At 39.3% G+C, this 25594-nt stretch overlaps 2 protein-coding genes across 2 annotated transcripts; one reads left to right on the top strand and one right to left on the bottom strand.

Moving 5' to 3' along the window:
* Positions 1-1001: 1001 nt before the first annotated feature.
* Positions 1002-13710, bottom strand: tecra (trans-2,3-enoyl-CoA reductase a). The gene is made up of 11 exons (XM_056232742.1): positions 12768-13710; positions 12178-12229; positions 12001-12045; positions 10784-10887; positions 5862-5977; positions 5532-5637; positions 3860-3932; positions 3736-3779; positions 3586-3643; positions 3402-3490; positions 1002-1195 (listed from the first exon to the last, which is right to left on the bottom strand). Exons 1-11 carry the CDS (start codon positions 12933-12935, stop codon positions 1022-1024), a joined length of 1029 nt encoding a protein of 342 aa, XP_056088717.1. The 5' UTR covers positions 12936-13710; the 3' UTR covers positions 1002-1021.
* A 3387-nt stretch (positions 13711-17097) lies between these two features.
* dnajb1a (DnaJ heat shock protein family (Hsp40) member B1a) lies at positions 17098-24467 on the top strand. The gene is made up of 3 exons (XM_056232761.1): positions 17098-17632; positions 22731-23296; positions 23967-24467. Exons 1-3 carry the CDS (start codon positions 17422-17424, stop codon positions 24195-24197), a joined length of 1008 nt encoding a protein of 335 aa, XP_056088736.1. The 5' UTR covers positions 17098-17421; the 3' UTR covers positions 24198-24467.
* The last annotated feature ends 1127 nt before the right edge of the window (positions 24468-25594 follow it).

Below are 25594 nucleotides of genomic sequence, written 5' to 3'. Positions count from 1 at the left end.
TTATTCCCTTAACTAAGACGAGTTGATACATACCTCTCTCGTCTCAGTGCGTGCACTAAATCGCTCTGTCTTGCGGCGAAACTTTGTTAGATCTTATCTCAGCCCTGTTCATTCAATACGTGCCCAGAAGAGAAGCGACCAAACACCTCCACGTTTCCCCTATTTAAATACAGTTACACGAGTAGTGTAACTCGACCAAGAATGGTGACACAAAATAAAACGTTGCGCTTTTCTAAGCGTGTAAAATGGATAACTATAATGTATGGCGGAATACCACAGAAAATGCTTGGGAGCACTTTGACTCGGCGCAGTAATATCATCTCTCGTGAAAAATCTCCCTGTCCGGAGTGATGATATTACTGCGCCGAGTCAAAGTGCTCCCAAAACGGTGGAGTGTAAAAAAGAGGCTACACTTTTAAAGCAAAATATGCGTTTCTTTGAAATATACCCTTGACATGTTCATCAGATTCACCCAGGTAAAGTAAGCCAATCTGATAAAGGATTACCATAAATTCACACAATAAAAAAAAAGCAATAGCATAAAATTGTTGCCACGTCAGATGTATTGCTTGGAAATACATCAGTCAAGTGAGGTGATACATATCTGCTACATGCAAATGAATCTAGTCATTTCTGAAGAATGAATCGAGTCTTATATTTGCCTCAAGATAAAGGCACAGAACTGTCTTTAATTCACATTATGGCTTCTCACCACAGACAAAAAGAGTCTCTTTGGATTTCTAGGTTGTAGTACTTTGTCTGCTAATTGTTTGCGTTCCTATACATTTGCACAATTTTCTGTAATCGTGTATATGAACAATAAAATGTTTTTTTTTTAATTTATGATTATTAAAATAGAGCAACTTTACTTGATATAAATACAACATTACAGTGTCTCATTATTTACTGCAGTTATTTCATACAATAATATATATTAAGACTTGCTGTATATGTATAAACTAGGAAAATACTGATTTATATTTGTAAAAAAAAAAAAAAAGTTGAGTGGTTTGTTTTCCTGCTATAGGATGAAAGGTAGGATTGGGGAGCGCAGTGTGGGATACTCTTTGAACTCCTTCAGGTAGCTGCGATGCTTTCCTTTGGCCCAAATCGTCATCTGTATGAATCCCACCACAGTGAAGAACAACACGGGCACACACTGGGTCATCAGTGTGAATCCAATCCAGGAGCCCAGCTACAGAAGTACAGTAACCACAGCTTCAGGGACTGTTATGAACTCTGTGTGACCAGTAGAGGTCAGCATTTCATTATTTGTAATGGGCCGTTGAGTGGTTTGATTTTGAAATTGGTGGGGACGGGGTCATCAATATATAAATATATTTGAAGTTTTGATCGAAATTATTGCAAGGGATATATCAGTGTCACTGGATATTGGTAGGGACACGTCCCTAGCGTCCCTACTAAATTCTACGCCCCTGGTCCGTTCACACGGCAGGACAGGTTCTTGTTAAAGATGGTCTATAGAGTGATGATGTATTTTTGTCAGACAAAACCTAAAAGGATTTGCATTTTAGCACTTCCGGTTGAATCGATCTGAAAATAATGTTTTTTTTTTAAATGGGTTTTTGGTTAAATGCATGAAATAAGGTCTGTGGTGATTTTTCACATTTTTCCCGCCCCTTTTTCAGCGCTGCGCTTCTTGTGTTCTGTCGAACTTAAAGGGTTAGTTCACCCAAAAATGAAAATTCTGTCAGTAATTACTCACCCTCATGTTGTTCCAACCCCGTAAGACCTTCGTTCATCTTCAGAACACGAATTAAGATATTTTTGATGAAATCTGAGAGCTGGCTCACTCCTTCACAGGCTTCTATGTAATTGCATCTGCCGGCCCAGAAAAGTTATTAAAGACATCGTTAAAATAGTCCAAGTGACTACAGTGGCTCAACCTTAAGTTTATCAAGCGACGATAATACTTTTTGTGCGCCAAAAAAAAGAAAAAAAAAAGACTTTATTCAACTATTAATTTTCTTCTGTGTGGGCCTCTGGCGTGAGTTCACGAGAGCGCCACGCCGCATGCGCAGACACTGAGAAGACGCTCACGATCATTTGATGGGAAAGTGTGAAAGGTAAGCCATTCATTTTGCGGCATTGGTAAGGCACTTTTACTCACGATTCAGACATCCAGGAAATGCACACTTTAGAACCATTTAAACACTACATCGAGACCCATCTGCCTCATCTTCTCAGTGTCTGCGCATGCTTCGTGGCGCTCTCGTGAACGCACATCAGAGGCCCACACAGAAGGAAATGAATAGTTGAATAAAGTCGTTATTTTTGTTTGTTTTGCGCACAAAAAGTATTCTCGTCGCTTGATAAACTTAAGGTTGAGCCACTGTAGTCACTTGGACTATTTTAACGATGTCTTTACTAACTTTTCTGGGCCGGCAGATGCAATTATCTAGCAGCCTATGGAGGAGTGATCCAGCTCTCAGATTTCATCAAAAATATCTTAATTTCTGTTCTGAAGATGAACTACAGTCTTACGGGGTTGGAACACCATGAGGGTGTCCTCGACAGCATTGCCATTTTATACAGAGCTACAGCAAAAACAGAAGTTCAAAGACAAAGATCTAAAGATGGCTGCGTGCTTGTTTCTCTGGTGCATAAGGTCTTTACAGAGGCCATTAAACGTCATGCGTCAAACGTCAAACGAATGGCAAATTTATCTACTCACTACACTTGGATGTTTAAGTCATTTCAACTTAAATTACATTAAACTGACTTAAAAAAAAAAAAAAAAAAAAAACTTATTCAAACCAACTTATTTTGATGTGTTAAAGCAATGTAAAAACATGTTGTCATAACTTTCATATGTGATTTCATATGTTATTTCAACTTTCATATGTGATCATATATTTTCTTACAGTGTAGTGTGCTTTTACAAGCCTCATTGTGTTTTTAGTTTTCAATTTAATTATGCCATTTGCAATGCTTCATGGGAAGCCGTTAAGTACACAGTCTTTGTCTGATTTTCAAATACGTTTTTGCTTCAAATCAAAGTTTGTAGTGTTGTTATTCACCTCGTAGCTGGTTGTCTACGAGACAACCAGCTTTAAATGCTTTAACAAATATTTTTTTTAATTCCCTATGGGGGGAAATATTTGAAAAAATATGCCGCTGAAAAAGTGGGCGGGCACTAATGCACTCTAGCCCATGTTTCGCTTTTTACTTCTGGCGACTGCATTTAGGCTTCAAAATTCATAAAAGTTGTGTTCAGTTGTGAATATTACCGTGATGACTGAAACGTGGAAGGATCATAAACTTATTTTCAAAAGCAAATGGAAAAATCCTATTGGGATTTTGTCGAGGGAACCAGAGAGATGCTTAACTTACAGGTAATACATGGAATCACTCACACCGCAGTCACTCATGGGTCTCACCTCATATGTGTAGTTTGGGCATGAAACAAGTGCAAATATCCATGTAAAAGGATTCTTGGTTGGATAAGGAATCTTCTTAACCTTCGTGCCTTTATAAAAAGAAGAAAAAAAACAATTGAATGCATTATATTAACAAAACCATAGTGGCTGACTTTGGATTTGGGATTTATTCTGTAGCTTTTACCAGATAGTTTGAGATTACGCAGAGCCATGTGAATCGACAAGCTGCCCAGTTGACAGAACTGCAAAAAGCACAAATCAGTAACTGAAGAACGCTGATAAGACAGATACACGACACATTGCAGGAGGAGGTAGTGCAGTGGAAAGTGCTTACTAGAAAGATTCCCAGCGCTGCCTTCACCTGCTTCTCCCCATAATCTGCATGTAAACAGACAGCAGTTCAGAGTACAGTAATAATCTGAATGACAAAGAGCAGAGTTGAGTGATGAGTTACATACATGGCGGCGTGTAGAGAGGGTGATTGATGTAATAAGCCATCCATGCAGCAGAGCACCAGTAATAGGAGCCGTTCTGTGGAAGAAACAATTGCAATGTGATGTTTAAAAAAAAAAAGCTTTATTGATATTCATTTAAATTACTGGGATTCTTTTTTTCATTTTACTCCGCTCCTGGAGGGCCACAGTCCGTGTGGAATCCACGTGTACCAGATGTGAGCCGACACTATGTTGCTGTCTGGGATACCTGTACTGTAGTTTTCAAATAAGCCTGAAGGACTTGATTAGCTGGATCAGGTGTGTTTATTTAGGGTTGAAGCTAAACTCTGAAGGACTGTGGCCTTGCAGGAACTGAGTTGAAGGGTAACTAAAGACGGGTAACAACATTGTCAAAACGATCAATGACTAAAAGCGCTGTATTATTCATGCCAGGCCAGTAGTTGGCGATGTCATTTTGTAAAGAAACACTATGCGCCTATAGACTGAACACATAACACACATGCGATTGACGCCACCATTTTCACCAATTTGTGTTTACATGAAGATGATAATGGTATCGGTTTTAAAAACCTGCACTCTGAAACCCGTTTTCACAAGTTTGCGTTTTCAGGTCCCCAAAAACGCTGTTGTCGTTGTCATGTAAGCGTCCCCTAAAACTATAATTTCGTTGTTTATGTAACACCCTGACCTAGAACAGGGACTGTAACAATTGGGGATCAACTTAGACCCCATAAAACTGTTTGTTGAGTGCATTTTTCTTCCCTATGCTGGTGCATTTTCTAATTAAACTGGAAGTTGGGGGGTTGACCACCATGATTTCCATTTGATTTAGCTACAAGTGCAGGTCTGCAGGATGAGTCATCAATATTCTTGGTTTGTTTTCCTGGAAGTGAAGGTCTGTGTATGTCTGCTTAAAGTTTATCTGTCACATTTTGGAGAACACTGGCAAATAGAAGAACTCAAATTTCAAGTCGTTTTGATTTTATGCGGTCTTTAAACCGAGCATGCTAAAAACATGCATCTGTCTTCTTGGAATTAAATAAGGAAACAGTCTGTAGAAATATATTCAAATATGTTTCACTCGAATCAAAACGTACACTACCATTCGAAAGTTTTGACTAAGTACTTTCTTTTGTAAGAGATGCACACTTTTATTCAGCAAGAATGCATTAAATTCGATCAAAAGTAACAGCGAAGACTTTTACATTGTTAAAAGATTTCTGTTTCAAATAAATGCTGTGTTTTGAGCTGTTTATTCATCAAAGTATCCTGAACAAAGTATCAGTTTCCACATAAAATATAAAGCAGCACAACTATTTTCAACACTGATAATAATAATAATAATAAATGTTTCTTGAGCAGCAGATCATCATATAAGAATGATTTCTGAAGGATCATGTGACACTAAAGACCGGAGTAATGATGCTGAAAATTCAGCTTTACCATCAAATGACACTAAAATAAAATAATAGTAAACACTTATTTTAAATTGTAATATTTCTCAATATTACTGTTTTATTTTTGATCAAATAAATGCATAAAAGACTTGATAAACATAAAAGACTTCTTTCAAAAACATGAAAAACCCCAAACTTCTGAATGATAGTGTATGTAAATATAAATAACACTGAAACACACACACACACATACACACACAACTGTGATCCATCCTCACTTTGAAAATGTTGCGCATCGGCATGGTGCCATGGGAGAAGCGGTGGACGAACAACGTCTCCAAGATTCGCTTCCCATAGTGGAAGGAGTGACACATACAGGCTATACTGTGGAGAACAGACAGAAATTCGGTTTAATATCAGGTTATCAAATAAAAGTTTATTCTTGAGAGACATCAATCAAATGCGTCTTAACCTAATTCCCAAAATACACTTGTGGTTCAGTATGGTTGACCAGTAGGTCAGCTGTTAGAAGATACTGTTCCCACTGTCCATGGCCTGAATCCAGCAGTAAAATCACATCTGAGGGCAGTGGGCTTCATGATACTTACTGCACAACCAAATGCTTACTGGCGGTGAACTCATACTTGGGAGCGTAGATTAAAGGGAGTCGAAAATAAAACAGCAGGTATATGACAAGTGGTCCAATGCACTCGATTAGGAACACCTGCAAACACACAATGATAAAGTCAACATAAAACAGTGGACACCCATTTTAATTCTGTAATGGGAAGTATGTGAAACAATATTCAGAAGGAAAAATGTAGATCAGGAGGTTTTGTTTTTGTCCACTGACTGGATGGTGAAAACTGGGTGTTACAAAAACCTTTTTTGCAATGGATGTTATTAAAGGTTCTTCATGGAACCACAGATGCCAATAAAGAATTTTTATTTTTAAGAGTGTATCGTGCAATGAATTTGACATAATAAGACAAGGACATGCAATGAGAAAGTAAACATAACCCTAAACTGTATACAAAATTAAAAAATAGACTGCCCAGAGTCAAACTATATATTTATACAACAAGTTAGTTCTGGATCTCGAATCTGATTGGCTGAGAGCCTTTTCCGGCCATGCGATTTTCTACTAATATTACATGGAAACCGTTTCAGAATTTGTATCACTCCGCTAGTTTCTGCCAGATACTGGCAGCATTTCTCACAGCAAGTGTCAATAGCAGAGGAGCAACCACTATATTTTTACAAATACAACCTTTATTGTGTCACACAGAGTTTTTTAGGTTAGTTGTTTAGACCCTAAATGTGATTTATACATAAAGCGCCTATTTGAAAATTTGAAGTTTTCGGAGATGTGTAAGCTCCGGGCCGTCAGCGCCGGTTCAGCGCTCATGTACCTGCCAAGAACATCTTTATATAAGCCAGTTATATACTGGGGAATTCGGGAATTTGCCTCAGGCTCTTCTGCACGTCCTGATTTTGCAGAGTTAGACGTCTTCATGGGTCAACATATTTTGTTGATCCTGGAACAGCATTCCTGTCTGAAAATTGAATCCTGACCATATCCTTGCCCCTAAACCTAAACGTACCCATAAGTTATCCCTGAAATCAGAGGGAAATGATAGATGAATAACACAGATGTTGAAGCACCTAACCCTGGTTGTAAGTCTAAGCTTGACATACACTGTAAACTTGTCCCTTAAATCTGAATGATTAATTGGAATGTTGTTCCAGGATCAACAAAGATGTTAATCCAGGAACATGTACATGGTGAAATTAAATACAAGATAAGAATAAAACTAAGAATACACAGTTATATCAATGAAAAACCATGTGAGAGAGACCGTATCACAGAGAATTCTGGGAATGTCAATTTTACTGTAAATTATAATAAGTTGTATATATAATTACATTTAAAAGTGTGTTACAATAAAATGGCATCTAATGTGAAATGTCCCATTAAATCTATTACAGTTTTTCACTGTATCAACCCTCCCATGTGCTGACATCATCCTGCCCCGTATGAGTCAGGACAGGGGTAGGCTACACGTGCAGAAGGTGAGCGGGAGGCGAACAGGATCAACACCTGCAGGGAAACGGTGCCAGAGAGATTACATGTTCTAAGAAACAGGATGGATAACTGGGGAGGTGAGAGAAAACTGAACCAGGGGACTGTGCACATACCTTACAACCACTGAGCTGACTTTTACATGAGCTGGACAGATACAAACAAACCTTTCACCTTCTAACGTGCCAGTGAAAGATTAGACAAAGATCATAATACTGAATCTAAATTCTGATTGGATGAGCCATGTTCAAAGCCATTGTAAAATGCTAATTGCACAGCTGTGAACGCACATTTTTAATGTTCCTCTTTTGTTGTCATTTACTCACTCTCATGTTTTAAAGCCTCTATGACTCTGTGGTACACAAAATAAGTTATTAAGCAGAATGTTCAAGCTGCTTGAAGATTTTCAGTAAATTCAGTCCCTCACACGATGAACAATTTTGTTGCTAAGAAGAACTTTTGTGTTCAAGACAAAATGTTCATTTTCTATTTTGGCTCAACTTTCGATTCAAATTAAATTGTTTTCCTCCTCGCGTATGAGCTCCATATTCTCCTATAGCTATAACATATTATATGAGCCAAAGAAGCCTGATGTGTCAAATATGACACTCAACAAAACAAGACTTTTTTGTAATATTTTGACTAAGGGTTTATTAAATTGTTCCATTTAAAAATGTAATTTTTCTAACTATTATTTCATATGCCAGGATTTACAGGGTTAAGACTGTCACTCCTATTTAATTTTTTTTTTTTTAAAGCTGCAGTCCGCAGTTTTTCCTCTTTGTCGCCATCTCTGTTAGAAATCTGCAATTGCAGTTATTCGCGGAATTATAAACTTTACGTGAGTTGTACCTCGGCACGGCACAGAGCGTATGAATCCAATGTTTGAGGAGAATGTGCAGCTGGCAGTCACCGCGCCGGTGTGGATACTGGCATTCAGAATCACAGATTCTACTTTTTGGAAGTATGACCAACATAAGAATTATCACCCTAAATTGTCATCTGAACAAGTAATATCCACATTTGTTCTGACCAACTAAGGGAAAAAAAGCTTTGCAGTAAATCGCGCTGATTAAAGGTTCTCTAAGCGATCCTGGGTGACGTCACTTCTTGTTGACGTTCGAACTATTGTCAAACAAAACGGAGGCTAGCTAGACCCTCCCTCCCCCTCATCCGCACACTAACCCCCCAAACCACACCCCCAAACCCTTCTTGTTGGTCATTGGCTGGAACAGTTTGTTATGTTTCGGGGAGCGGGTCGCCGCAGTTTGTTTTTGTTGCTGTTTGTGGAGCCTGGGCTGTCTACAGAGATCGCGTTTCTTTACAGTGTGTTTAGGGGACAGGCAGTCAGCGGATAGTGAGGAGATGATTGCTGTATGTGACAAAAAATGTTTTGGCCTAAAAACGCGTGACATCGCTTAGAGCACCTTTAAATCTAACGATCGCTTATCATATCACGTCAAACCGTGCAAATTATACTTTGTTGTCAAATTGTTAATGTTAACAACATCAGCATTGTGTGACTACATTTAAAGCCCTTCAGATATTCACGAAGTGCTGAAACCCTTTTGTTATTATCCTCGTTTTCGCATGGGCCGGTTGCAGTCTCTTTTTCCAAACTCTCAGTCCAAAGTCTTTTGCATTTTACAACGGGTGAATCTCCAGTTGTCACTGGTGATTGTCTTTTGAACCTTTCCTGCGTAAAAGTTTGTATCACCTTGTTTTTCTTTGTTCTGTTTCCTTTGTTTTGCCACGTTCCTTCTCTTCGTCTGTTGCCATGGTTACCAATTATGTTGCACGCCTGTTTCATTATTCGTCCTTATCTTGTGTATTTAAGCCCTGAGTTAAGTTCTGTCTGAGCCCAAGCCAGTCGCAGAGTCTGACCAGGTGCAAAAGCCGGCACCAATGTCCGTCCCTGTGGGAATTTTAGTGGAGATTGACGCCATTGAGTGGAGTGTTTCTTGCGACAGATGAGTGTTTGCTGTGTCCGGTCTCTACAGGATTATATGACTCTATTGACAGTGTCAGTTGCCTACGATTCCAGTCTCCGCTGGTCCAGCCCAGTCTCTTGTCTCCTTCATTGCAGCTGGTTCCACCCAGCCTCCAGCTCCCTCCTATTCTGCCAACTCCCTCCAGCTCCTCGCCTTCGTCTCTGCTTGCTCCCTTCAGCTCCTCGGCTCTGCCTTTGGTGGCTCTGCCATGCTCCTCGGCTCTACCTTAGGCTTCCCTTTCTCCAGCCCCGCCTTGGTGTAAGGATACCCTGGCTCCAACTCAGGCCTCCGAGCACAAAACTCCACATCAGCCTGTTGACCCATTGGCTCCACCCCTCCTCATCTCCACTGTAGACTGTCATCCCACTGGCTCCGGCGGGCTCCCTTGTCCCTCCGGACAGACGTGATCTGGTTTCACCATGGACTTCTAGGCCTCCAGCTGCGCTTCAGCCTTTCACCCTTTTGGCTTCACCAGGCTTTGCCTTTGCTCTGGCTCCACCATTGTCCTCTGTCGCTCTGGCTCCACCACGGTCTTCCGAGTCCCCATCTCTGCCTTGGACCCACAAGCCGTCAGCTCCGCCTTGGCCCTCCAGACCAGCGGTGTCCCCCTGTGTCTTTGGCCCTTCAGCTCCGCCCTAGTCTCCATCTATGTCAGCAGTCTCCTTGGTTCCGCCCGGATTCACTGCTGATGCTCTCATTCCATCATCTGCGTTTTGAGCATTTGTCCTTATGACTTGGATCTGGGTCGCTCCCTGGCTTTGTCCTCATGGCTCTGTTATAGGTCGCTCCCTGGCATCTCCCTCCATAGTCTCCATGGCTCCTCCCTCTACCAACTCCACCCTTGGACGCTTCCTCCTGCTCCCTTCTCAAGACCTTTTTTTCTGTTTTTCTCCCTCCTCCCATCACTACAGTGTAGTTTCTGTTTACGGTGCCAAGGGGCGCCTTACAGGAGGTGGGAGTTACGTCAGGTTTGTTCTGTTTTATGGACTTTTAGTCCACCTTGTTTTCCTGTTTTCTGTTCCTGTTTCCTTTGTTCCCCACGGTCTCAGACTTCATTTGTTGCCATGCTTACCAATTATGTTGCACACCTGTTTCTTGTTGAGTTTGTGATTACCTTGTGTATTTAAGCCCTGAGTTTAGTTATGTCGATTGTCCTGTATTGTCTGTGAGTTGAAGCCAAAGGTGTTATGTTTTTGTACTCCTGTGATTCCTGTTTTGGATTATCTTTGTTTTGTTTATTAATAACGTTAAACGGCTGATATTAAGATATACCTCTCCCTGCTCCTTAATCTTCGTCTGCCTAACTCAACCTGACAGCACCATTGTCATTACAGCAGAAATACCAAAATATTTTTTGGGGCCTTTGAAAATTGTCTTGGAGTCCACAAAGGTTGAGAATGAGAAACACAGCTGTATGTGATTGTATTTCAGTTTGTGTGTAAGTCAGAACACTCACAGTTCCCCAGGTCATCTGGGATCCCAGGTCTTTAAAGTAGAAGGTTGCAGTGGTTCCCACAGGGAGCTCCTGCAGGATATCTTCATCTCTTAAGGGTTTTCCTTCTGAAATCAATATAGCACATTGCTTTCTTTAAGAGACTTACTTACAGGTGTGAATCTTGAAATGTCCCGTTCACACAGCAACTTACACTAGCATCTCGAATACTGTCTGTATGAATGTGCAACGAGAGTCAAACCTGTATTCTCTTACCAGTAACTGTGACCAAAGTAATATCAAAGAAGGCAACATCCATAAAACTAAAAAGTTTTATTACTTTTGATACGACAAGTGTCCAATCGAGCCGCAAGTTCATCAGTCAGATCTTTATGAACCGACAGCAGCTTTATATCTTGGTGGAGACCAGAGCATTTGAGTAGCGCGTAGCACACACAACTGACAGGAGCAGCTTCAGTGGAGAACAGTTACTGGATCTAAAACCATCGTAAATTACCGAAACCACAGATGATAATCTGCAACACACAGTAGGCACGTGTTTGTGCAGTGCAGAGAGGCTCTCCCGCTTATACGTGATGGACAGCTAGTTGTCCAGTCTGGTTCCATTCACACAGTGCGTGTTTTCCGATAATGCGTTTGTGAATCCTGAAAATTTATGGTTGTGAGTTTGGTTATAGAATGTGGGTGTCACTCCTGTAAATAAGTGAACTGTGTGTGAACGTAACCGTATTAAGGACTCAAATACAGGACTGACAACTGTATTCTGCTGCCGTGTAAAAGTGACCTATATGTAGTCAGTTCTCTTCACACTGATGTAGTTCATCCCATTAACTATGAACATGATCCTATACTCTGATAGCACACAAACAGACTCAGAGACGTCTTAGAGACGTATTTTATGTCTGTATTTTAAGATGTTTATCAGATGCATTTACACTGCACTTTTTTATTTTCATTATAAACACTACTTTTTTATATTCATTTTGAACACTACTGAAATTTGAAAACTATTAAACATTTTTTGTGAAATGTTTTAAAATAAAATAATAAATGTTACGATGCATGCCACTTGTTTTGATATTGTTATATAATGAAACGATAATTTGTTAGCAATTTCAGTTGTAGGCTAATTCACACATGTTGGCGGATTTTTTAAAGTAGGCCTAATTTATAGTGTCCAAATACATTTTAAAGAACCGTTATAAAGCAGATGTACTCACTTGGGTCCAGGCATAAAGACTGTCTGGCAGGATACCATTGTGGATCTGTGGAAATTGAAGCCTGACATGTAAGACTTTGCTAAACCATTATTTCAATGTCATCAACTTATCAGTAGAAAGCTATTTAAAGAAAGGCTTTGCGTTTTCATAGCTTCTTTAGCACAGAGCACAACTTACTTGATTTGTGGAACAGAGACTTAATGTCCAAAATAGTGGCTGTTGGCTCTACCTGCAGAAAGATAGACATGCTGCTAAATATCTAGGACATAATAACAGCAACATTCTGTTTTTCAATTATCAAGCATATATATATATATATATATAAGTTAACTACTGCAGTTTTCCTCCTCACGCAGTCATAAATCAGGTTTACTCTATTCTCGACATGCATGTCTAAGCAATGGATCTCACATAGGAATCTCTGGAAGCTCGGAGGACATGATCATGTTCCAAAAGCAACATGACTAATGCAAAACCTGACCGATAGTGACCACCTTATTACTACAAAGTTACAGCATGAGCATTAGTTGTGCTCTAATTATTGTTGGCTGTAGCGATCTGTCATTAATAACAGCTGATGATTGCAGATGATTTCTTTACTTCTCTGACTGTAGCTATTATGTTCAGCCGGAGAGTCGCAATCTAAACACAATACTATTTTTAAATAAATGCAACAACGACACGACAGTCATGACACTGTTTGCAAGTAACTGTCTGTCCTTTGTATGGTATTTAAACTTTTAAAAAACCCACTAAAAAGCACATACCTTATCCAGGAGCAGTAGTTTTTCACGGGTTTTGACATGTAGTATCTCCACCTCAAAGTAAACAATTCGTCTCGCTTTTTTAGGAGGTTTTGGCCTGGGTTTAGAGGGAGCAGGAGCTGCTGCGCCATCAGTCTTTCCTGCTTTTGCCTCTAAAGCTAACGTATCCATGACACCTCCTCAAACTTTCTGCACGCTGAATCCTGTGTTTAGTCCGTAGTTCAAAGGTCTGTCACATCCCACATATCACTCATAAGTCCTCAAGTTCTTCATAATAAATCCAAAACCCAACTCAAGTTCCTCTCCGTTGAATGAATGCAGTGCAGACAGAGAGGAGCGACAGAACGAGTGCAGTGTGATTGAAATATCTCCCACCTCTTAACACCTGAGGGGTGGCCATCACAACCACTCCTCTGAAGACGAAATATGAGAGTCCCAAGACATAATCCATGGCTTTTCATGAAGCTAAATTTGAAAGCAGGAAGCCCCGTGACCTTGTGGGACTCAGGCCAGTTCAGTAGGACGTGGCTCGTACCTACACAGCGCCTACTCTAGGGTTAGGTTAGTGTGCATCTCTACAGCCGGGGATATTAATACATTTGCATTGCAAGCAGTGTCATGCAATGAATCTATTTGAGTTTGTCCATGGCCACACCAGAGATTGGACTTGGCTTCAATAAATAAGCCACTTCTCTGGTCCCTAGTGGTTCACACATTAGGTTTGGGCAAGTCACTGCCGAACACAACTCATTTGTGTCTGTCAGCCGTAAGCAGATCAGACAAACATACTGAGAGGCAAAGTGTCTTGAGTTATCCGGTATATTTACACGGGCAGTTAGTTAGTTTCCATCACCTGTTCTCGGGCTTTGAGGAATGTACAGGATTGTACAGAACAGTGTTATTTTAGTATTATTGAAATACTATTATGGTTTATATTAATATTTTGAATTAGGTTTTTATTTTTCCGCCAAAATCGTTTTTGTCATTTTTAGTAGTTTTTATTCATTTTTATTAGTTCTAATTAATTCTAATAACACTATTTTGTTTTTATATGGTACAGAACAACAGATTATATTTAGTTTGTTTTATATTCTGAATTTCTAATCACAGAATATCAATTCAAATCATGAAAGAGTTTATTTCAATGAGGGAAAAGGGTATTTTTACACGACAACGATGTACTAAAAACGGGAAATTTCTTCCTTTGCTTTTTCCGCGTAGACGACAACGCTGTCGAAACGATCCCCGTTCACACGGATCCACGAAAAGAACTAAAAACGCTGTATTATTCATGCCAGGCCAGTAGTTGGCGACTTCACTTTGTAAAGAAACACTACGTACGCGGATGTAGACTGTGTTACGCATGCTTATGACATCACCGCTTTCACAAATTCACATTTTTGTAGTTCACACTGAGACGATAAGAGTATCGTTTTCAAAAACTTGCACTTTAAAACCAGATTTCAAAAGTTTGCGTTTTCAAGTCCCCAAAACGCTGTTAACGTGTAAATGAACGGCCAAAACGCATACAAAGTTTTTAGTTGAAAAATTCGACAATGTGTAATGTTTTTAAACCTCTGATTTTGAGTTGTATTCAGTGGGACGTGAAATCACAAATATTAAAATGCAAAGAAAAGTCATTTTTAGGAAATATATTCATTGAGAAAGCTCTGAAATCAATTTGCAAGGCACTGCACACATGCTCAGATGAAATGAAATGATGTCTCTCTCAGATAAGTTTAGCCATGTGTGCAGAAAGCCTATATTTGTTTGCCTACTTTAACTGCAGCTTGAATGATCATGGTGTGCTGACCGCGCACACATGGAATCAAACAAGAGCTCAGATTACGTTTGACTACAACATTTTGCTTTGCAGTTTTACTGTGTACTTGTCAAGACATGAGATGAGAAAAATTGTACACCACTCTTGGTCTGTTTCCACATTTCAAAGCTATACATTTTCAGAACAACATATTATCATGACACCTCATTTCAGTGTATAGTCTAACGCAGCATCTGTCATGCGAGCTCTTCAGTGGTTCATACCATGGTGTGAAATCATGGTAGTATACCCTGATATTTTTTGACATACCTTGGAATGCCATTCTCTAGTATAGGCCTATGCATTACTATTTGATACCTTCACTAAATTGCTCTCTTTTTTAAGGATTGTGAGACTGAGTTCCAGCTTTGTTTGGAATAGCATGCTAATATAGTACAATATACTATTTCTGTAGTATATGTATGCACTGAGTTTTCTTTGTACAAAATCTAATATAATGTATAATGTATATAATGTAATCTAATGTGTGTGTATATATATGTATACACTATAGCCTGTAAAAAGATTACAACTGGATGCTAATGTAATCTAATGTAATAGAAAAAAAACTGGATTCATTATTTTACTACCTTTTTACCTGAACACCTTTTTACACAAATCACATACAACATAATAAGGCCATGTTTAGCATGAACCTATAGCAACCCTTACAGCAACAAAAAGGTTCATTCAAGTGTGCTATTAGTATACTTGTTTTAAACTAAAAATAAGAAAGCAAACTTTCAGTCTACCCTTTATACTTAGATATATATAAATATAATATTTAAATCATTTATATACGGTGCTTAACAAATGTATTAGACCACCTCTCTTAATAAAAAGAGAAAACAAATATTTTAGGAATCTGTCAAAACTTGTTTAAAACTAACAATTTTATTGTCATTAATTGGGCAAATAACAAACTGAAACAACTAAATAGTCTTTATTCACACATAATAATAAAAAAAACGTGTACCTGTTTGTATGGGGTCCTTTGGCCTTCATAACAGCTTGCTGGCATTGATTTTATGTACTTTTCCAGTCTCTGTAATTGACTTCCCAATCAGCTGTGGCACAAACCTTACACGGAGGTCTAATAAATTTGTTAAGCACTGTACTTCTCAGAAATATAGCCTACTTAAAGTATACTTGACTTGTACAGAAGTATATTTGACTTGTAGCCTACTCGAGACATAGGCTATTGATAAGTAATTAAGTATAAGTATACTTTGTTTGTAGTTGTGTTTACTCATTTGTATGTACTTATTTTTTACTGTACTAAAGCATAAAAATATTATAATATGTTTGCAGAGATTTAGGAAACATGCTCACATACTCGTTTCTCTGAAAAACAATATGCTACAGCCGTTATTTGAAATGTGCTTTCCGTGTCGGATGTCTGTTTTTGTTTTGGTCTTGGTCTGTGTGTGACTCCGTCCACTGCCAATTTAACCAATAGTGTTTCGACACTCTTGGTTGCCAGTTGGCGGAAAACACAGCGTATTGTAGCAATGGAAGCCATCAAACCGTGACAGAGATCGCATACTCTACAATAGGCTAACGTTACCTAACAATCCCCGGAATCCATCTAAACAGCTCTATGTTCAGAGCAGAGGCAAATTAAAACAAGGATAAATCAACTCATCAACTTACAGTGTGTAAGTCTCTCCATTGTCCATTGCGCTCGTTCCTGTTGCGTAACTTCTCAACTGGCAACCCCGCGTGAGCGTCGAGTCTGAGGAGGAGGGGGGCGGGAGAAACAACCAAACAACCCTCCAATATTTTGAATTTGGACTGCAGTACCCATTTCAACCGCTAGATGTCAATATTACTTCAAATACTTTTTTCCACATAGTTTTACATACTCTCTTATAAACTTACATTGTTTGAAATATATGGATTTATTAGAATGTTCCTAATTCTGAGTATGTGAATTATTGTGTAGTCCACGGGTAGTGTACTTAGGAATTTACTTCAATTCGACTTAGAGTAGGCTACAATTATTTCAAGTAATATTAATGCCTAAATAGGAACATAGGCTAGTAGTGCAAACATAATATATAAATAGTAAACTATGATGTTATGTTCACTTAAAGAAAACTTACAAGTATACTTGCAGTATAAAACTAAACTAGTAGTTTACTGAGATGTGTACTTTCATAAACTAAAAAATGTGCTACAAATATTTGACTAATATCTATCAGTATAGGCTATACCTAGCCTATCACTTGTAGTATACTTGCAGTACAAACGAAAAACTTATTTGCAAACTAGTTGTGCACTCAAAGTTTAGGCTACTACTGTAAAGTATAGCCTATATTTAAAAGTATACTTATATAGACTAAAAAGTGAGCAAATTTAGTCCCAAGTCAGTGTTTCCCCTACCATTGTTTTGGGGGGGCGGCCCACTCTTGCTGCTGTAGTCTGTGTGCAGTGAACACTCCTCTCCACACGAGGCGCTCGTTCAGTCGCAGAATCTGCATCTGCAGCACCAGTGAGCAAGTCGTTTTCTCGGACTTTCTGCGGACGGATACGTTGACAACTTCACTACAGTGTGTGAGCCGGGAACACTGTGTGATATTAAAGTTTTATATCGACTCAAGTTAGGACAGTCTCGGGAAAATGGGCACATATTTCGGGGATGCGGCAGCTGCTGTGTGCGATAAATGAGGATTTGGATAAATAACTTGCAGACAGTTTGATGAACTCCATCCGCGCGCTTCATGTTCGATAGGACAGTACATTTAAAATTAATCAAATCTTTCAATATTTGGAGGATTTCTACATATGGAAACAGGTAGTTGAATGTTAGAGGAGTTTTAGTCCAGTGTTGTGATGGGTAAAGATTATTACAGGGTCCTGGGCATAGAGAAGGGCGCCTCTGATGAAGAGATCAAGAAAGCCTACAGAAAACAAGCTTTAAGATTTCATCCCGACAAAAACAAAGCAGCCGGAGCAGAAGATAAATTCAAAGAGATCGCCGAGGCTTATGATGTCCTGAGCGATTCCAAGAAGAAAGACATCTATGACAGATATGGAGAGGATGGTAAGAGCTGTCATTGTCCCACTATAGATTGATATGTAGATAGTCAGATAGTCCTTACAAAGTACTGTGATAATTTTTGATAGTAATAATATGGTTCTTTGATATATTTGGTACTGAATTATTACTAGATAGATAGATAGATAGATAGATAGATGGATAGATAGGCAGACGGATGGATAGATGGATGGATGGATAGATATAGACACATATACAGATAGATACACAGACAAATTGACCGATAGATAGGTAGATAGATAGATGGATAGATAGGCAGACGGATGGATAGACAGATATAGACACATGTACAGATAGATACACAGACAAACTGACAGATAGATAGATAGACAGGCAGCTAGATTGACAGACAGAAATATATAAATTCAAATTAAAAGATAGATAGATATAGATAAATAAATTAAAACAGATATAAAGACAAACAATTGACAGACATATAGATAGACAAATTGACAGACAGGCAAACAGACAGACAAATGGATGGATACACAGACAAATAGATAGATAGATAGATAGATAGATAGATAGATAGATAGACAGATAGACAGATAGAAAGACAAATTGACTGACTGATAGAACAATTGACAGACAGATAAGTAGACAGAGATATATAAATACACAGACAAGTTGACAGACGGAGACAGATACACAGAAAAATCGACAGATAGACATATAGATAGACAGATGATTGATAAATAGATAGATACACAGACAAATTGACAGATAGATAGATGGATATATAGATAGATAAATTGACAGATAGAAAGACAAATTGATAGACAGATAGAAAAAATGGCAGACAGATAAATAGAGATAGACAGATACACAGACAAACTGACAGATAGATAGATAGATATCCCTTAAAAAATGTGCTGTGATGGTTCCCTGGTACAACTTTTAGTTATTTTTCAAAGTTAAATTGACATAAAGAAGTACAGACAGACAGATACACAGATAAGCAGATTTGCTTCTGCTTTTCTTTACTTTAAAGGCCCGATATACTCGCGCCGAAGTTCTTTGTCGCTTGAGGGTGAAAAGAAGTTTGAAAACACGGAGAAACAGTACACTGTTTGACTTTGCATACATTCACGCGTCACCCTTGTTTCTAGGACTGGGGTTTAAATTAATATTCAGACTAAATATGTGCGCAGTTATTAAAAGCATCATAAAGGATGTGAATATGTTTCCACCAGCTCTGAAATCAAGTCTCATTTATTTATAAAGTGCTTTAATACGGATAGCCAAGCTTTAAAGCAGCTTTCCACCATCAAACATGAAAAAAACTGTCAGTTTTCACTGGTGTTTGACCTAGGTGAACTAGCCTGGGAAAACCCAGACAACTTCCGGCAAATTTAGATTTGCTCTGAAAGTTAGTCTGGCGAAGAGCTCATTCAAGCCCATTTCCAGTCCGTCGAAATCGCGGCACCAATCAGAAACGTTGGGGCGGGCTTTACACGATGACGACAGCGCTGGGATTTTGAAGCAGATTTTGTAGCCTACATTACAAAGATGGATGCCGCCGTCGAACATCACTCGTTCGAATCAGCTATCAGCTATTTAGTTTTAAGTGATTTGAACGTTTCCTTTTTGTTAAAAACCGAGCAAAGAACAACACTCTCTGAGATGTTTCTCTGGCGCTCTGCATACGTCATCTCCTTCATCGCTCTGATTGGGTTTAGGTCTATCTGCGACGTCCGTTGGTGACGCCCCTCTGGAAATTATTTGTCTATGACGCTTTGCCAGACCATAACTCAGTTACAACTGAGAATGGTCTGGTTTTAACCAGGCTATAGGTGAACACCAGAACACTAGAAATTAGCCTGAAAAGATTCAGAGCCACAAAGCCGCACCTACCTGTTAAGTAATTACCACAGACCAATGGCAGTTCGAAGGTATTTTAAAGTTTTCCTGAAAGTTTGCGTCGGTGAGCTGTTTCAAACCTTCGAAATGAGCTCCAAACGAACATCGTTTTGGCTAGGGCTGCACGATATCGAAGAAAAATGTGGTATGCAATAAAAAAATGCGATATTCGATAATGCTTAATGCATGATAATGCTTTAAAGGGGCACTTGGCAACTATTTCAACTTAATAAAACCGTTTAGAAATCATTTGAATGGTTCAATAACCTGTTCTGGAGAGAATGGTGACTTTCCCCGCTCCCCCCAGCGTCCCCAGGTAGAAAACTAACCTTGCAATGGGGACTAACGTCCCGGTAAGTTGGAAATAGGAAGTCTTGTGAGAAGCGAGAACGAGCGAGAAACACAAACTGCTTTATGGTAATTCAACATAATTCTAGGATACTGTGTATGATGTATTACCCACTCGTTAGACATAGCTCCACACGATAAAGTTGTCCGGCTCCGATAATAACAAATGCACATGAGCATCGGTAGAAAGCGGGTGGAAGGTGCCGCAAGTGAGTTTTTTTATGACAGTGTTGTGAAAATATACGCCGCACAGCTGTAGGGGGAGCTCGATGAGACAACATGCGACAACAAGAGTGAAAATCAGCGAAGAAATGACTAGAGTTGCCAAGTGCCCCTTTAAATGTGTAAAAACTTCTGAAAGCGATCCATAGTGTTTTACTGTAGCATTAGCTACATAAAAAGTAAGCGTCATTTTAATGTCAGTGTAAAGCAGCAAGGTTTAGGGTTTCATGTAGGCCTACGTTAGGTTTATTTAACAACAGATATTGAATAGCCTAATCAATAATGAATTTAAAATACTGATTCTTATTAAAGCTACATAAATTATTCAACAAAGAGCAGTGAGTGGTTTTCTATTTGTCTTTTGTTGTTTGATTAACATTAATCACACAGACGGAAGCAGATTTATTAGGCTGCTGTCACTTTAAGAGCTGCACAGATCCAATATATTGTTACCCGCGCACCTTCTTTCTGAACTGTTTACTCCACTTAAGACGTAACCAACTGTGTTTATGTGAATACTCACCAAGATGGGCATTTTGACATAATTTGTGTATATTTGGCCATTAAGCTGTGGAAGAGAACTGAATTCGGGAATTTCGACACAGGTTTGCAAGGATTTACGCGTAATTTGAATCATTCCCGCTAGTCTCGCGCTTCTAATGCGGGAAAATCCCACAAACATTTATTTACTTCAGCATGTAGGTTCAGGTTGTGAGTAAATTAATCCATGCAGATTATAAGATTAAATCAGTCATTTTAAAACTTTTTGCGAGACGTAATTTCATAAACAGCGTGAGTGATTGAGCGGTGCTGCGTCTTCTCTCTCTCTCTAAATGTGCGTCACATCACCACATTGCACAAGGCGTCAAGCACGCTGCAGGTGGTGATACTAGACTCTTGCGTTTCGGGACAGTTGACTTCCATAATCGGGCCAGTGTTGCATGTAAAGTTTATCATTAATGTCTTTTTAAAGTCTTGCCAATTTAAACCTTTAAGCGATTTTAAACTATTCAGTACTCTACTCACGCGCTCTCTGAGAGATAGTTTTCTCTGCACACGTACATAATCCGCATCACAAACAGCTCGCGAATAACAAAACTGAGTTCATTTTTGCGGTTTATTGGCGAGTATCCTCAAAAACACAGCCGGTTGAGATAGAAAACGCATGTGTAACCGTATAATGGATCCGTGCACTAGCTCTTAAAGTGACAGCAGCCTAATATGTGTCTGTCATTAACGTTTATAAAACAACAAAAGAATGCTTTAATTGTAAGGAATCAGGATTAATAGCCTATGTATTTATTTTACAGAGGACTAAAAGACTATTCAGTGTTATTTTTTTACATTTAATTATTCAGTTTCTGTTGTATTTCTTTACCTGAATACTTCTGAATACACCTACCCAAAAAACGTTTCTCTCTATTTAATTTGTATCTTTATTCTACTGTATTTATTTGTGCTACTTTTTTAAAATTCTATTCAAAGATTGAAATTAAGCTTCCTTATGTTGTGTAAACTCTTAAAGGGATACTCCACTTTTTTTGGAAATAGGCTCATTTTACAACTCCCCCAGAGTTAAACTGTTGAGTTTTACCGTTTTTGAATCCATTCAGCCGATCTCCGGTTCTGGCGGTACTTTACTGCCGTACCATGAGAGCAGCAGGCGTAATGATATGACGCAGCGCCTGAAAATAGTTCCGTTGTGTTGACGGAAGGTACCCTATTTTCAGGCGCTGCGTCATATCATTACACCTGCTGCACTCATGGTACGGCAGTAAAGTTTCTTGATTATTACGCAGGAATGAGAGTATAGTTCCTAGCCATATCAGCTTAGAAAATCGCAACTTTACATTTTCCGTCGGTCTTAGTGCACGATGTAACTACAGAAGAGTCAAGTTTTAAATAGGAAAAATATCGAAACTCTTTGGTCATTTTTTTTTTTTTTTTAAATGCTAATGGTCTTGTCCACTTCAATGATGTATGCTAAGCTATGCTAAAAGTGGTACCGCCAGAACCGGAGATCGGCTGAATGGATTCAAAAACGGTAAAACTCAACATTTTAACTCTGGGGGAGTTGTAAAATGAGCCTATTTCCAAAAAAAGTGGAGTATCCCTTTAAGCAACAACATTATCCCATTGTAAAAACAGAAATACAGTGAGTGAGCAAACATTTAGGTGAGATAAATGTCTAAAATATGCTCCCACACACACAGCTCCCCCTCAAATAAAAAAAGTCCCCCTGTATCGTGCAGCCCTCGTTTTGGCCAACTTTAGTTTGAACTGACGTCACACACATTGGTTCTTTGATTTTACTCAAAGTATATCGGGGCCTTAAGTGTGGCATGCATGGACTCAGTGAGCACCCTCAGTAGTGCATACACTTAAGCTTTAGCTTCTCTGAGTGAAGCCTGATGACCTTTGGTGACCGTTTGAGTTTTCTCTGAATGTTGCAAACACAGGAGCTTGTAGTGTGGAATCGGCGAGGGACTTTATGAAACCGGCTCTGATCTCCAGATTAAGAATTCAAACTGTACAGTGTGACTGGATCATTCCTGTGAGCTGGTTCTGCTCTTTCTATACACAGTATGCTGTTTTTATATTTCCCTCAATATTGACTTGCTGTTTTCCACAAACATCATTGTTTTTTCCGCAGGGCTCAAAGGACATGCCGGAAGTGGCCCCAATGGCCCCAGCTATACTTTTCATGGTGATCCTCACGCCATGTTTGCAGAGTTCTTTGGTGGCCGTAGCCCGTTTGATCAGTTTTTTGCATCCGCTGGCGGTGTAGATGATGACATGGACATTGACGACCCCTTTGCAGCCTTCGGAATGGGAGGAATGGGCGGATTTCCCAGATCCTTCAAGTCTCGGGCAGGCGGTCCGCACAGGGCCCGAGAAAAGAAGAAAGATCCGCCAGTGGTGCACGAGCTCAAAGTGAGCCTGGAAGAAGTGTTCTCTGGTTGCACCAAGAAGATGAAGATCTCTCGCAAGAGGCTGAACCCGGATGGCCGCACCATGCGCACCGAAGACAAGATCCTCACCGTGGACATCAAACGGGGCTGGAAGGAGGGGACCAAGATAACCTTTCCCAAAGAGGGAGACGAGACGCCAACCAACATTCCCGCCGACATAGTGTTTGTGGTTAAGGACAAGATTCACCCTGTTTTTCGGAGGGATGGCTCTGACATCGTCTACCCTGCAAAGATATCCCTCCGAGAGGTGAGTGTCTAGTGTCTGCTGCTGAGATAAAGTTACTTAACGTCCTGTAATGTACACCAGTGAACTTCTGTTAAGCTTATTAAAAGTGTTTGAGTACAGTAGAGAGATTTATTAACCAATCTTTTAAAAGCAGAATTACGGGGGGTGGGTCTAGTTGCGATATTTGTTTGCTAATTTTTTTTTACATTTTGAAAACTTATTTTTTTGTGTGTGGAGCAGCATTTACTGTGAATCGAGCCTCTCTGAGACACTGAAAATACCAGATCATGAGCTGCTCACGTATAAACACACACAGTGCCGCGCTTCACTCTGAAACATGCAGAATAGCATATATTTGTGGAATTAAATTGCAGCTTTTGCGATTTGATAATCAGATCAAGCCATATTGTGATTTTGGTTTTATTTTGATTAATTGTGGAGCCCTGGGATAAATAAGGTTCAATTTATTAACATTAGTTTATACATTAGCCATCATGAACAAAGAATGAGCTATGGCAGCATTTATTAATCTAGGTTAATGTTCATTTCTACGCATTATTATTTACTATTTCAGGTTGATGTATTGTAAATAAATGAGAAAAGTAGATTTAAAAGAAGAGGAGTGAAGGTAAAAGTTAATCTTGTGTCTTTTTGTCTTTTCTTTTCTCCCTCTTTCTTTCACTCTTTCCAGGCTCTATGCGGCTGCACCATCAGCGCTCCCACCTTGGACGGCAGAACTGTCACAGTGACGTCACGTGATGTTATCAAGCCTGGTATGAAGAAGAGGATAGTGGGAGAAGGACTGCCTCTGTCCAAATGTCCTGAAAAGAAAGGAGACATGGTGCTCGAGTTCTTAGTGAAATTTCCGGACAAGTTGGGACAGGGTGCTCGTGAAGCTCTGGTTCAGATCCTACCAGCTTGATCATTGCGACCTCTGGAGGAGAGAGACTCCCTGATCAGATCCTGTGATCGATCCCTTTTGATTTCATATAGATTATTGCACCTGAAAGCATCAGTGATAAATGTACAAATAAGTCAAGTTCAGAGAAACACAATAGAGCTCCAGTGTATTATTTATATCTCCTTGTATCGCAATGCACTTTTACAAAACACAGTGAACCGTTTCTGAAGTAATTTAGTGACTTTAGCACAATTTGCAGTAACCTAAGAGTAAATGCTCTGTCATCCTCCTTGTTTACTTCTTCAGGTTTCTTTCCCCTTGAATTTGTTTATATTTTCTTTTATTAAAAATGTATTCCAATTTTAGACTCTGAGCAGTAAACATTTAAAAAAAAACATCACCTCTGAACATTAGGGTTTTATATATTTTTAAGGACCTCAAATAGTAATTCTAAAACTGTGTGTGTGTGTGTGTGTGTGTGTGTGTGTGTGTGTGTGTGTGTGTGTGTGTGTGTGTGTGTGTGTGTGTGTGTGTGTGTGTGTGTGTGTGAGTGTGTGTGAGTGTGTGTGTGTGTGTGTGTGTGTGTGTGTGTGTGTGTGTGTGTGTGTGTGTGTGTGTGTGTGTGTGTGTGTGTGTGTGTGTGTGTGTGTGTGTGTGTGTGAAATTCCAATGACTGGGCTGCTGGGAGTTTTAAATTGAGTGGGCCCAATACATTTACATTAGGCTCTCGAGCATTTTCACCGTGCTTCTAGAGCATCTTAAGGTGCGGTCACGTTTACCAGCGCTTGGCAGAATTTTCAAGGTTGAAAATCCAGTCATTCCAATAAGAATCTGTGCGATTGGGAGTTTCGCATTAGGGCAAAAAAGTTCCCCAAGCAGATTTCGCTCATGTTCATGTTTGGTCAATGAACATTTTTCACATGAAATTTCACTAATGTGACTGTACCTTTAAAGTGTAGTTACATTTACCAAATTTAGCTGTAATTTTGTGGGCAGAAAGCTGCGTTGTCAATAGTGACTTATGAAGCAGCTTTCTGTTGGTCAATGCCAAAGACAGTAAAAAAAGGGCTTGTCAAAACGTCCCAGAAAAGACAGTTGACATCTTGCACTGATAACATCATTTGGAGCCAGCGTCTGCATAGTAGTGATAGTGAGGGGAAAACTCAATTGCAAGCACAGCTGTCAGTCAATGTCTATGACATTTCATCTTGAACACTTGAACATGCATCAACATGAACTAAGAACTTACTAAAATTACAGAAACCGTCTTTGGTTTTTTTTTTTTTTTTTTTTTTTAAGTGTAATTGGATTTTTTTAGTTTGATTCATGTCCCATTCGATTACATGGAGAGGGCAAGGTTTAGGACCTATACTGCAGCCAGCCACCAGGGGGCGATATAAAGGTTTTGGCTTCAGGAC

This window comes from Rhinichthys klamathensis, unplaced genomic scaffold (genome assembly GCF_029890125.1).
Source record: "Rhinichthys klamathensis goyatoka isolate OS25496 unplaced genomic scaffold, OSU_Roscu_1.1 h1tg000015l_1, whole genome shotgun sequence".
Taxonomy (NCBI): domain Eukaryota; kingdom Metazoa; phylum Chordata; class Actinopteri; order Cypriniformes; family Leuciscidae; genus Rhinichthys; species Rhinichthys klamathensis.
This window is presented reverse-complemented; position numbering and strand designations above follow the sequence as displayed.